Consider the following 14717-nt stretch of genomic DNA (forward strand, 5'->3'; position numbering starts at 1 on the left):
GGGTTTTTTTCTTGACTTGTCGATATCAGTGATTATCTTGTGAAAATCCAACGTTCGTCACAACGCCTTCAAGTGGCTGATGATAAATGTAGCCCAGCCTCCCTCGTCCCTCCCTGCCTCGCCTTAGGGTTAACAGCTGTACTGTCGAGTTCTAAATTGAGCTGATGAATTTAAGATCTAGACTTAAGAATTTTGACCTAGATTGAAGAGTTCTGGATTATAATGCAGTGAGTTCTGGCCAAGATAAAAGAATTTTGGTAATCAGATTAATAAGTTGGAATCCATATTGTGGAGTTTGGTCTAGATTATTGAGTTTTGTCCTAAATTGTATAGAGTTGGTCTAGATACGAAGCTTTTTCATAAAATGTTGAGTTTGGTTTCATTGATTCGTCTCAATTCATGATGCTCGTTTTTTCGAATGGAGTCACTCTGAGGAGGTTGGTGGGCTGTTCAGTGACGTTTCTGAATGCTTCACCCCCCCCCCCCACCTACCCTGACCGGACTGTGGGGTGAGGAATCATTTCAGATGCATAACAAAGTATTCGCTCTAGATCCTGGTAAAGACGTGATGGGAGAATGTAAACATCTAAATCATTACTACTGGAACGGGAGCTCAGGAGAGGCTAACTAAGACTTAATATTATAATATAAATTTACGGAAAGCGATGATAAAAAAGTTATAAACACTACAATGAGTTTCAAAAACTTAATCGTGGTGCGGTGACCGAGTGGCTACAGCACTCACCACGTGTTCTTGGAGTCACTTGTTCGTATCCAGTGTATCCATATTACACCCTACTAGGAACGGATGCCTAACTTTATAGTTTAAAAGTGAATACGGTCAAATGCACTGATGTCCACTCTGCCTCCCTGTGTACCGAAACACTGATATACAGTGTACTGTATTTTCACAGTGCAGTAAAGTTTTCAAGCCGGTTTTATCTACGAAACTCGTAGGGAAATATCAACCCGATAAAATAAAGTATGAGACTCGATGTCGTACTATGGAAAAGGAACATTTAACTTTCCGCCAAGTATGTGGCGTCAAACTCATTATAAAATACAGGTAACAGGAGAGTCCTTGGCACTGTTGGAGTGCCAGCGACTGTCGGTGTAGCTTAACTTCAGGGGAGATTATCTGATGGAATGCACTTAGTTGTCACACAGCTATGTGTAAGGGAGCCTAAACACGCATGACTGACATTCTATTCACCTTGCCTCTTGTGACAGGTACTCACCTGTCTAGAGATATATTGATAAGTGAAGTACTTCACCTTGTATTATCCCCAGTACTGACGGCTCTCTTGTGAAACGTAGAAAGACAGTTAAGATATTAAAGGTGATGGAATAGTAATCAAAAGTACTAAAACTGTGAGAGGCAACGCTGTTTGTTTTGATTTGTAAAGAAACGGTTATTGACAAAGTCAAATTGATGTCTTTCGGTTTTACTTACCTTTGTCGTCTAATGTTGGCTAAAGTTTGAAATGAAATAATATATGTGTCAATACGTTTCCCAAGAGGGCAAGTGAACAAGTTACACGCACGTTTCGTCACGAAAAGAGACTACGGCCGTCACTGGCCGTTACCATCAACAAACATAAATCATGGTCCATTGACTCCTCCAGGAGCTTTTTCAAAATGGTTCCCGGTCACCCCACAACGTGTTCAGTAGGTTAAGGACACACATAAGTAAGTCTCTCTGTCTGTAGCTCATCTGAGTATAAAAGAATGTGGAAAGAGAAGAGCAGGACGAGGTTTCCGTGTGAGTGGACAGGTGCAGCGTGAGGGGCACCTGTGCTGGCTATAAGGGAGACAGACAGAGCGAGAAAATCGATGAACTTGATATTAGATCATCACAAAAGATCTAGTCCAAAAACTAAGTCAAACACCCGTTCATGTACCACCCACGTGTGGCAAGGTGTCATCAATGTCTTCTGGACTTGAGCCGTGTTGGTGTCACAGGAGGTAGAAATTCAGACTGGCTTATAGGAAATCATGATGGTTGTGGTTACAACATGGGAGGTATGTCCTTCACCACGCAAGTCTCGTGTATTTGGAAGCCGAACCGGTTCTTGTAAAACTACCCCAAGTAGTTCTATGAAAAACTAAGCCAAATCTATTTCTTCCTGTCCACCAGACTTGATCGTTGGAGAAACATACAAGAAATTACTACCGCGAAATTGAAAATATAATAGCAATGTTAAGACATTTCCCAGCGCCATACGTTCAAACACTCCAACACAGAAGAGGTGGGGACAGTGTGTGTGTCCTGTATAAAGTCAACACAAAACACTGTAGATCTCTCCCTCAAACTAAAGGTATTACAAGTAAATTTTACATATAAATAATCTATGCGTGAACTGAACAATTTCATCACTCGTATCATTCTTAAAATGCAAAATAATTACATGTGTTTTGGCAGGAGGCTTGTGACCAAAGCCTACCGTCAACACAACAAGTATTCAAATATCTTGTATATGAATGATTTATAACGCAAAATTATATTCAACAACCAGTGTAACGATCAATGTACACACAATCAAAAAGTATCTTTACGGTGAGGTCAGATGAATTTCAAAATGAACACCGCGACTCCTGTTGTCTTGGTAGGGTTTGTCAAAATCCTTCGTTCGTTGTTTCATATTATCTCTCACACAAAACTGTATAAATACACTTTTGATTGTGTGTATACAGCTCCTCAAGCCATTTCATGTGTATGTTGTACAAGATATAAGACAAAGAAAAGAGGAAGAAAGCAAACGGAGGGACCACTGAGTACCCCAACAGTCCCTACTCCCTCTTCTCGGGACCCAAACATCACACGGCACCTCGGGAGGGAATGGGGAGCCCCGGTGACCAATAGATACCCAAATAACACAACAAACAACGGGACAGGTGGAGGACAGATCCAAACTGTATAAACATTATCCAATTCTATCTGACAATGGTGTTAGCAATAAAAACTAAGATAACAATAATGATAAAGCAATGAATAATAATAATAATAATAATAATAATAATAATAATAATAATAATAATAATAATAATAATAATAATAATAATAATAATATGAAAACAAAAAATAAAACTTGACACTGTTTAGGACTTTTACTTTATGGTTATTGGGTAAAGGCTTATATAATGTGTTATATGCTCGTCAGTTTGGCCTGCTAGCTTAACCAAACCTTAGTTTACGCTTTTAACTTCAACATACCTAAACTTATTGACAAAAAACACTCTGCCTTGATAACACTCCCGTGGTTGTTCGCTCACGATGGACACATATGACTCATCAGTTGCCACCAAAGTTTAATAAACTGTGAACTTGAGGTACTGTAATGCTCTTACCTGGCCCTTAGCATCTCGCGTCTTATTGTTGGTGAGTTTGAGTCTATCAAAGGCTACGGCGGGGGCAGCCATCCACTGTACCCCGGAGGATGGTGAGTCTGGGTGAATGTAAGGGGGCTGATCACTCAGCGGCTCACCCGTCCCAGCCACCATCCAGCGTGAGCTGTGGGGAGCCAAGAGACAACATGTAAGTGAAGGCAGTGGTTCATTATGAACATTGTTAATAATATATTAGATACAATATTTAGTAACTGTGCTGGAAAGAAGTCAAGTGACATAAAATAAACGATAATTACTTTAGAAGATAACAAAATCAGAAGCGATAAATATAAGTAAAGTAAATATATTATTTATCCTAAGTATAACAGACTGTAACAGACGCACGACAAGTTGGGTTAACAATAATAATGAGTCGTGGCCGAGCAGGTAAGGCGAGGCTTTACTTCAACGGACTAACTCAAGCAGACCTCATTATTAACCTGGATTTCCGTCATATCTGAGCCTATATAAATCCGCCCTTAGTAGCTGATGACCACAACATACTGCACAGTCCTATGTTCACCAACTGTGACGTAACCGCCGCCATTGTTGAGTTATATCCTGGTTTAGTGTAGTTAGTGGAATTAATAATAAAATCATACAATTATGATAATACGGTAATAATAATTATTTTATGCTTTCAATAAAAAATATTCAACATAGCTGTACTAACAGGCACCGACTACTGAACCCGGGGGCTATTGCATTAAGCTAGGTTGAGTTGGGTTGGGTTGGGTTGTAACATCCAACTTGGGGTTGTCACCGATGGCCACCACTTTACCAGACGTTGTTGACTAAAATACCAATATTTATTTATTTTTTATCTCATATTTTATATCATGTCCAATGGTGATGATTTCAGGCGTTTAAGTTTATTTGTTACCTATTTTTCGAGGCCTTTTGGGGGCATAGAAGGCGTAATAGGGAAACAAACGAAGGAAACAGAACAGTAGAAGACTGAGGTGAGCGAGGGTGGAATATGGCCGTCCTGGTCACTACAACTGACAGTGTAGCTGAGGTGATATGTGGGTTCTACTACTCATGTAAATGACAAAGCAGGTACTTGGTTTTCTTGCACAATGCACTTAATTAATTTAAAATAACGATAAAATGACAGATTATAAAAGGTAAAAGCACGACACACGTAAACAAGGCTCGTGACTTTCCACTGCAGCTCAGCTTCACTACAAATGACAACAGCAATATTTAATTCCAGTTAGATCGTGAGGGGCTAGATGGGGACTTATTGTTTCCATTGTGCAGGTAGGCAGGTTCGCACACCACCACGGACTAGTGAGCCAAGACGTCTGATGGTGGTGTTGTCTGGTGGTTGAGGCGGCCGGTAACCACAACCACCACAGGTCCCCCACGAGGATAATGACATTTCTCGAAGATAAAGTAGGAATGGAAAGACTAACATAAAAGTGAATCAACCTCCACTTATTACGATTCCGGAGGGTTTGTTTCAACACTATGAACCATTGTGTGATTTACCAAGGACATGTGTAGCGGCGCCAGTGTCCTAGTGTGAAGAAGCTGAACTTCTTGGTGTAGTATGATAATCATGAATTACTCAAATACGTTTTATTTTTTTTAACTTTATCACTCATTGGTATTCTTCCTAATAAGAAGCATCTATGTATATATTATTTATTTTTATTTCTTCGTTTATTTATTACCAAGGGAAATAACGGCTAGGAATCTTTTCCGCCACTCAGCTCCGTCGTTACAAAACTACTGCAGAGTCATTCATAAGTTTACTCTAGTATTGCGACCTGTCACATGGACGCAAACGTCACCATAGTGGGCAAAGGAACTCTTTGAGGCAATTGTACACGTAAGAAATGTTCGTTTTTGTATTTCGGGAGGACCACTGGGTCAAGAGTGTCCTGTACGACTTTACACCCAGCATCTAAAGTAACAAACTGATAAAATAAATGTTGGATTTGTATTTTTTCCTTATAGGTATGAGCTAAGCTGTGGCTAAGCTGGGATAGTTTTAAGCTTACCTGGGATAGACGTATCTGTAGCGGCGGGTGTCGACGGCCACCATGTCCAGGTACACCATGTAGGTCTTCTCCGGGTCGAGGCCTCGAAGCTTCATCTTCACCACCGGGAACATCCGTCTGGGAAAGACGACACTCAGACTATATAGTGGTTATTGCGGTGGTGGTGATGATGGTGGTGATGGCGATGATGAAGTTGGTGGTGATGGTGGTGATCATGGTGATGCTGATGATGATGGCGGTGGTGATGGTGATAATGATGGGGGTGATGAAATTAGTGGTGATGGTAAGTACCGTAGTACACACACACACACAGACATACACACAACACCAATAACATCACACGCGCTTCAAAACTCTATCCCCTTTAATCAGTTTTCTCTAATATTGATGTTTGTCACTTTTTCGTACACAGAGAAGACTTGTGATAATTGGTTGAGGCTTCAAATGAATCCATCAGTCTTACCTGCCGTTCTTGGTGATGATCATCTCTGTGGAGAGGCTGTGGAACTTGGCCCACAGATCATGTTGTAACAGCTGTATGGTGACGCCTCCCCTCCCCTCCTCCACCCCCTCTTGGCCTCCCCATCCCACGCTCACCCCACACGTCGGGGAAAACACCTGTAGGCATCAATAGCGGGGAATATTTATCTCCTGGTATAAAATATGAACACTCAAACTTGATTAAGAATATTTGCTTATTTATTTGTGTTTTTAGAATAATGGTTTAATTATTTTGACCTCCCAGGGTGTAAACTGGTAGGGCCCTGTCTTCATTAACGACAGATATTGATGAACAAAAGAATGATCTGATTGGTTGGGTGTATTAGATCTTGTGATAGAAACAAAACATATTTTAGTAGCGTCTTGTTGCGCCCACCAGTCTCATTGGTTGATATATAAGCAATTGTTCATCCTGGTAATATAGAAAATTTTAAACTACTTTAGTAATGTTGTCCCCCTCAGCGTATCCCACCTACAGGTTAACGGGCCCTACACTACTTGTGAGATAATCTTCAAGTAATTTATAATTATTAAAATTGGGAATTGTCTCGGTGTTGGTCTCGATAACAGTCTTGGACTTTTAGTGGTCTCGACTACTTCACTTATATACATGTCTGTAATTAACTGATGGTCGCTCCGGTAGAGGTCACAGACTGTAAGTAATGACGCTGCCACTACAGAACACTGTTAAAGACGGCGTCACACTGGCATTCTATCGTCAATTTTGTTTTTTCTTCAAATTTCAGATAATCATCAAATGTTTTGTTGTGCACCATCACACATGCGTTCAGAACCAACTCGCCAGTATCCAACTGACGAAGAAAGCGCAGCAATTCTACACCTTGTTTGGTGTATAAAGAGTCCTGGTGATCCCAGAGACAGCGGCGCTGCGTTATCTGGTCCACCAAGAACTCCTCGAAGAAGCGTGTCCAACTGTCCATGCTTGGGAAATTATTTTACCTGTTGGCTCATTCATGTTGTTATTCCCGCGTGGTCAAAATGTAAACAACAAATGACATTGTCTTGCCTTTCTAAAACCACAAATTTAAACACAATAATAAGTAATCTTGGGAAGAAGAGTAATAATTACGTCATAATAATTTTAGCTTTATATTTAATTAGAATTTTTTTCTTTTTTAACTATTTCTAGTATCAATTATAGATCTTGATTTGACTCCGGTAAGTTGTTGAAGTTGACTGAGTTGTCAGTGCAGACGGTCTGTACAGTTTGACAAACAGCCAATGCCAACGATTCGTGGAAACAGTTGATAATAATTAAAAAGTTGACAGTAGAAATGCTAATGTGACGCCGCCTTAATAATAACTTGTGTTGCGTGAGAGTAAGTATTAAGAGCTCACACTATGATAAACCAGGTAATGCTGTCATACTACCAAACAAGAACCCTTAAATCAAGGCTGGACCATATAGGCAAATAAATAGGTACAGTCGGAAACATGTAATTTAAGGTTTTTGAAATATGTAGTTAAATTAAACACGATTTTTCATATAGTTACGCGAATGATGGGAAATAAAAGATATAGATGGGGTGTGGTGGAGTCATCGTGGTCTGGCCACAAGCGCTGTAAACGACATGTGGAGTCACTGGGTGGTTTGGAAGTGTTTATTTCCATTCATACTTTCGTAACTACAACCTATGGTAATTTTTCTTCGTGTTCATATATAATGAAGATAATGCAGAGTATAAAATGCCATATACAATATTTATACATAATGTCATCTCTACAGCAGTACTATCACTGTGTGTGTTCGTGCGTGTGTTGCCTCGTGATCGTTAGAGTGGGCCCCCGTCCAGAAAGGACACTGTACTAACCTCCAGCACCCACCCAGGTGGGCTAGAGAATATGGTTTCCGAGTGTACATGGATGATCCTTTTATGTCCACAACGTGCCAAAAGTGAAACTCAAGAAGTGAGTGACTCTACTATACAGTATATTCAGCCAGTAAGCTGACGAGGGATGGAGAGGGTAAGCGTTTAGGAAATAACAAAAGCTCAGGCACCAGGTCGACCACTTGTGGCGGAGTAGGTGTTACTGGCCCCTGTTCTGTATAAAGCAGTAATTAAACTTATGAATCTGTCATCCTTACTAACCTGCCACTCCGCAGCTCCTGTAGGCGAAGCTGAAGGGAAAGTTTCCTCCCTGAACTGATGTTGAGTTGACAGCCCTATTGGAGATCGACACCTGCTGTGACACATAGGGGTGACAGGCGTGTCAGAGGACAAGGCGACACCCGTAGAGCTTTCATCAGGGCTGTGTGGTGGAGGCGCTGGGGAGCAGGACCACATTCAATATTATCAGTGGGTGTGATTTACCGAACATTTTATTATGAATCAATATTTTATTAAGATATTAATGGGTAAAGCACCCGGGTAATATACCTGCTATTATTTGTGTAAAGATTATAAAAATATTTGAATATTCAGAATACAAGAGATCATTAAATCTGTTGTTTTGATGAGTCATTGATTAACCCAGACCACAGACAACAAGATGCAAGAGATGACGTACTGGTGCAGCTCTCCACGTCTACCACCAACTCCTCGTCGTCTGTGTCTCTGTCATCGTCAGTCGACAGTTCCGAAGCTCTTCTCTCTGTATTGCCTTGTGTGCTCTGTACCACCGCTTCCTGATGAGTGAGATTATCATCCTGTGTTGTGTGTGTGTCCAGCGTGGTGTGTTGTGGTGGTGGTGTCGACCCACACTGGCTGTCTCCCTTAACCGACTGCTCGCTCTCCTCTAATGACATCTCTCCACGAGTGTCGTTTGACTGAACCATAGCGCTGGAGTCGAGGGTGACGAGGTCATGCGTGGCTTGTTTGTGAGTGTCAGGGTCGTGGGCGGTGGGTTTGTGAGTGTCAGGGTCGTGGGCGGTGGGTTTGTGAGTCTCAGGGTCGTGGGCGGTGGGTTTGTGAGTGTCAGGTTCGTGGGCGGTGGGTTTGTGTGTATCAGGGTCGTGGTCGGTGGGTTTGTGAGTAGCAGGGTCAAGGGTGATGGGTTCGTTGGTGGCAGGCTCGTGGGTGGTGGGGTCGTTGTCAGCGGGGTCGTGGATAGAATTCTCCTCTACGGTGAGTGGGTGGTGTGGGCCCTCCTCATTGTGTTCCTGGCCCCCGATGAGCAGCGCCTCCACGCTGAAGGCGGCAGCTCGGGAACTTAACATCCGACTCTGTGGGGTGAAGAGCCATTACTTAGTACATTGTACTGAAGTAAACATTATTGTGCATGTAAGGGTGTTCCTGGAGCTGGTCGTCATGGGTCACCCTGAAGCCTCTGGACTGCGGCATCCAGGTTGCTAGCTCGCCATTACCTGGGTTTAAGGTGTTGAGCAACAGGAGGAATTCTCGCTCTGGGAGGTACCCACCCCCCTAGCACTGATATATAATTGGTACTAAATATTAATGTCATTCAATAAATAAATCAATACGACCAACTTCCTTTCCACTACATGTCACTTTATATTTAAAATATCTGGCGATTCAAGAACCACATCTGGATCTTCGTGTCTTCACTTTCTGAGCAGAAATGATGCAGCATGCAGAGCCTTGTGGGTGATGCCTATTTCGCGTGCGTCTAGATGACCTTCTTGATAGCCATATGTTGCGGGGACTGGGTGGGAGGCGCGTGAGAAAACACAGTAGAGGACAAGTTTAATTATATTAACTAATATTGTCAGTGAATCATTAATATAAGTCAATATTAAAGTAAAACCCGCAAATTACAAAAAAAAAATACACAAATGGTCGTATCAAAGTTCTTCGTGTAGGAAGCCTGGTGAACCACACCGCGTGTGGGGTCCGCTGTATTGACTTATATTAATGATTCACTGACAATATTAGTTAATATAATTAAACTCTTTAATATAATTGAATATCTAATTTTTAAATGCGGCAACGTGCATTACCACGCTTCCAATTTGAGCCTTAAGAATCATGCAGTGTGGTACTGCCGACGGTCGTGGGGATCTTGCTTACCTATGATGTACTGTAAGGTAAGTGTTAAAAAGTACACCGCCCTCACCCCCACCATTTCATCTCCAGGTGCCGAGCGAAGCGAGGAGCGTGAAGGGGGAGGGGGTTAATCTCCTTTGTGTTTTACTTGTCCAGGCAGTAACTCGGGAGCTTTTTGGCGAGGAAGCTCAAATTTGCATATAACAATGAACAAGTGTTTTTTTTTATCCAACTTGTACAGTACACCGCTCTCCTCCTTTCCCTATTCGGTCTCCAGGTGTCTTGTTAGGTGATGGACGGTGTACGTTGAACGCACCTGACGTATACAGTCCTCAATTTTTTTTTTTATCTGAAGTTGATAACAAGTCTATTAACATATGAATGATTAAACATCTTCTATAACTCGTTATGAAATTTTCGGCTTCAGTATTAAATATACTTTAGGTTATTCGTGGGGTCATGGTAAGTGCACATACCCAATTTCAATCTGGTGGCCCACTGATATGAATGAGGGCCGCTTACTGATTTAGAGAGCAGTTAAGGCCTGGAAAAGATCCTACGAGTGTTTATATCACCTCTTCATTCCCAGAACGGTCAGGGTTGGGTCAAGTTCACAGGGGAAGGTGTGTGAGTTGTATCAGATAGCCCATGAAGGACCTGTCACCAATCATAATGTGTCTACGATCAGTGTTGGAGGAAAGTGTTACAATTACCTGGAGGGAAAGACAATAACTTTAGGAGAGCCAAACAAGAGGATCGAAAATACAAAAAATTGAGTCGACATTTATTTATTGGACAGCTTGAACCAGACCAGATGGTGTTTTGAACCAGACCAGATGGTGTTTTGGACCAGACCAGATGGTGTTTTGAACCAGACCAGATGGTGTTTTGGACCAGATCAGGTGGTGTTTTGGACCAGACCAGATGGTGTTTTGAACCAGACCAGATGGTGTTTTGGACCAGATCAGGTGGTGTTTTGAACCAGACCAGATGGTGTTTTGGACCAGACCAGGTGGTGTTCTGGTGACTATATTTGGGAAGGTTAAATTACGTGGAGAGTGTTTCTGGTTCCTCTTGGCAGTGTTGAGAGGCAGTAGTGGCCACTAAAGGTTCAAAGGAGTAGTATTAAGATGAGACTTTTTTTTTTACCTTTATCAAACTATTAGGAGTCACGTTTATTGTCCCTGATATGTACTGTAGTGTGGTGCGTGGGTGTTTGTTTTCTTATGTTCTTTTGTTCTCAGTGTCGTCTGCACAGAGGAGGTGGTAAACAAACTGGTGAAAGAAGCTGTTGTACATTTTATTTAATTTTGCTATTTTTTGGGGGTTTGTATTATAACTAGTTAGACTATTGGTGTTAACAGGTAGTAGGTAGTAGGCAGCTACCAAACAGGGAAGTATTACCGCATGGGAAGATATTGGCAGCATAATGTGTTGTCTAATGGTAGACCCTGCTGCCATATGGCATCACAAAAATTGTGACCAAGTCCCATGTTGCTGATCTGACTTTCTGCCTCAGCTACACACGATTACAGGGTCTCAATTGTTTCTCTTACTTTGACAACACAACATACAAATATTGTTTCACACTATTGATTTCTTTATTATTATTATTAATAATATTATTATCATTATTATTATTATTAATACTATTATCATCATTATTTCATTACTTTTATTTATTTATTTATTTATTTATTTTTATTATTATTATTATTATTATTATTATTATTATTATTATTATTATTATTATTATTATTATTATTATTATTATTATTATTATTATTATTATTATTATTATTATTATTATTATTATTATTATTATTATTATTATTATTATTATTATTATTATTATTATTATTATTATTATTATTATTATTATTATTATTATTATTATTATTATTATTATTATTATTATTATTATTATTATTATTATTATTATTATTATTATTACATTTTCGCCCCCCAGGCCCCGATGTGGGTCAGTGACCCGTGCCCGGTTGGGCTAATCCCAGTACAAAACAAAAAATCACATACATACATACATACATACATACATACATACATACATACATACATACATAAAACTGAATTTCTCTAAGATAATGAAGGATGTCTTAAATTGAAATACTAAATTTTATCACCTGAACATTATTTCCGTGTCATTGTAATAATATAAAGAAAAACTTCCCGTAACTTGTAGACTTAATTCATGTTTCAAGGCTTAATATGATAATCCTAACAGCCCTTAACATAATTATACTGTGTACTTTTATTTGTGATATTTTATCAGAGTAGCAGAACCAGACAACACATGCGAGTATGACACATACAGCACATCCCTATTACTGGATAGCCTGAGAGCTTGAAGGAAAACTGTTTTTGACGTATACAATAACATTCTTCCTTGTATATATCATAGCTCATGGTAAACGAGAAGGTAGATCAAACAGAAATGATTTGTGTCAAACAGTTTTCCAATAATGTTGAACTACATTAAAATAAAAACTCATCGTAAATATAATATTACATAATGGCATTTGAAAAACTTCTGACTGCATTTTTCAACAATATATTTTATTGATGTGATGATATGGTGTCAATGTATCATAAATAATTACATAAACTGTCAAACAGAAAGACACCTGACTCAAATTATCAACTTCTCCAACTTATTATTTTGGTAATCGAGAGACTGTGGAGTTGTACCTCAAGTGAGAGATTTATTGTACAGGATGGAAGCTCGTCCGCCAGAGCTACTGGCCGTGTTTATACTATATTACGCGCGGCTAAACCAACATTAACTCTCTGGCTCACACTACCACGGAGATCCGGCTCATTTAATAAAATATTCATCGCTGTGTTTATCATCTCTCAGGTGACACTTGTTGAGTCACTTGATACGCTCTTATAACTTTTCATATGGATAAAGCATCATTCTTTTTTAGATGACAACTTGTGGTGAAAATTTTATGAATAAAATTTTCCAGGATATTATCGTAGATGGTTCTCGGCATCTACAGTAACAGTAACCATCTGAGTCTGAGCTGGTATTCCAGAAACAATATATGCGACCTTAATCTGCAGCCTGGCGCCCACACAGCTCTACCACATCACATTTGTGACGCTAGCAACTCCTAATAAAGTCTAGGGATCTTGCTACCCAGACTTAAGTACCACCACTCTAATAGAGGGCACAGTACAGTATCGTAGTGGCTTTTGATGCTTTGTGACGTATTTTTGAGCTCAGTGTTACACTTTTCAGAAATATTGAGTATGTGTGCGTGAGAGAGCACAGCGGCCATTCTCTGTTGGCCAGGTTTTGGTTGTCTCTGGATGACCCATATGGTGTGGGCGTTTAGTGCCCAGAATGGGGGAGGATGAGACATACAATTTCCTTGCCTCCTCACCCACCTCTTGAGAGTTATTGTTGTTGCCTCTGTTTTGTCAAGATTTACAATACTGAAGTTTTATTACATTATGTTCATCATCCACACACCTTACCTGGGATGACGTAAGACCATCACCGTGTACCAGTAATTTAAATCATTCATTACCATGTCGTAACTTCATGTGCAGCAACAGGTTGTAAAGCTTCGCAAAATACACACGTATCTATTCAAAAGGTCATCCCGCCTAATACTATCACGTGTGCCTCGAGATCTCGCTCACTGTCCGATCTTTGCCACCAGGAGACCCCGGGCTCACCTGCAGTGTCGTGCAGCTGCTGTGGTGATATATGAGGAAGGAACGAGGAAACAAATGCGGCGGTGTCGGAAGTCCTCCCCAGGCGCTAGCAAGCTTAACACTAAGTCTGCTAATCACCTCACGGCTCCCAGGAGGCAGCTCACCTGATAACGCTTGTCACCACCCTCCAACCCTTTATGGTCTTATCTGGCCAGACTTCTTCACCGGTTGGTGATGGGAGCGCTTCTAGTGGACAGCTGCTGCTACTTATCTGTCAGCATCTGGATTGGTGTTTATTGTTTTAGAGGTCTTGATAAGGTGATCGAGTGTGTGAGTGGTATGAGAAAGTAGAGATGCTTATGTTACTACCTTTAGAGATGACACAAGTAGACTCCAATATTATTATTACCATCATCCTCAGCAGCAGCAGCGAAGGTGAGGCTATTGGGGGAGGCTGGAGGCCACGCCAAAATGAGGGGAAAAAAAATTAAAAAGTAGCAGCAGCAACAGCAATTATATCTTTATTGCTGGTGTAGGAACATTAACGTTGGAACACGTGATGATGCCTTGCCAGGGTGCTCTCCAGCCTCACTTGCCACTCTTCGGGGCTCTAGACAACCTCATCCCACGGCCGGATAAGGCAGGTAAGGTGGTGGTCAAACAAACCTCCGAGTTATTAGGCCCCAATACTAATAAGTCTCCAACCTAATCTGTTTGCATCATCACGATTAGGGTCCATTAATATTTATTCTTGATGAAAAGTTATACTACTGTCAAATTTCCTTTTGATGGGTCGGTGGGTGAGGTGGAGGGATCTTGACTTACGGGTGCACCTAATGTGGGAGCAAGGGTGGGGCCGGACAACCCCTGGGACAATTGGGGTCACTGGCTGGTGAGTATCTGTGGTATGTACGGCTTGAGGCCAAAAAGGGTGAGGCAGGAGCTGCTTCGGTTGGTGGAGGAGCATCTTTCCTGGTTTGGCCTCCACCACCTACTGGGCAACGGGGCCAGGACGCGTTTCTTGATCGCTGTACTTTTGTGGCACTGTGGTGCACCACAGGTGTGTTTGGTGGTAGGGAGTGCGTCAGCTGAGTAGATACAGCTCTCGCCTCCTGTCCTTAGGTTCGTTTCCTGTCCAACCAGCCATAAATTAATGCCTAACTATGCA

General features: G+C 41.0%; 1 protein-coding gene across 1 annotated transcript in view; it reads right to left on the reverse strand.

Annotated features, from left to right (window-relative positions):
- The window catches only part of LOC121869171 (T-box transcription factor TBX22-like), a 33118-nt gene extending 19383 nt beyond the window's left edge, over nt 1-13735 (reverse strand). The window contains exons 1-6 of the mRNA XM_042370384.1: nt 13714-13735; nt 8427-9081; nt 8009-8184; nt 5860-6014; nt 5397-5513; nt 3349-3511 (exon numbers count right to left, since the gene is read on the reverse strand). Coding sequence (XP_042226318.1) covers nt 3349-3511; nt 5397-5513; nt 5860-6014; nt 8009-8184; nt 8427-9075 — 1260 coding nt within the window. The 5' untranslated portion in view covers nt 9076-9081; nt 13714-13735. The remainder of the gene's footprint in view (nt 1-3348; nt 3512-5396; nt 5514-5859; nt 6015-8008; nt 8185-8426; nt 9082-13713) is intronic.
- Between the last annotated feature and the right edge of the window lie 982 nt (nt 13736-14717).

This window comes from Homarus americanus, unplaced genomic scaffold, assembly GCF_018991925.1.
Source record: "Homarus americanus isolate GMGI-L3 unplaced genomic scaffold, GMGI_Hamer_2.0 scaffold32583, whole genome shotgun sequence".
NCBI lineage: Eukaryota > Metazoa > Arthropoda > Malacostraca > Decapoda > Nephropidae > Homarus > Homarus americanus.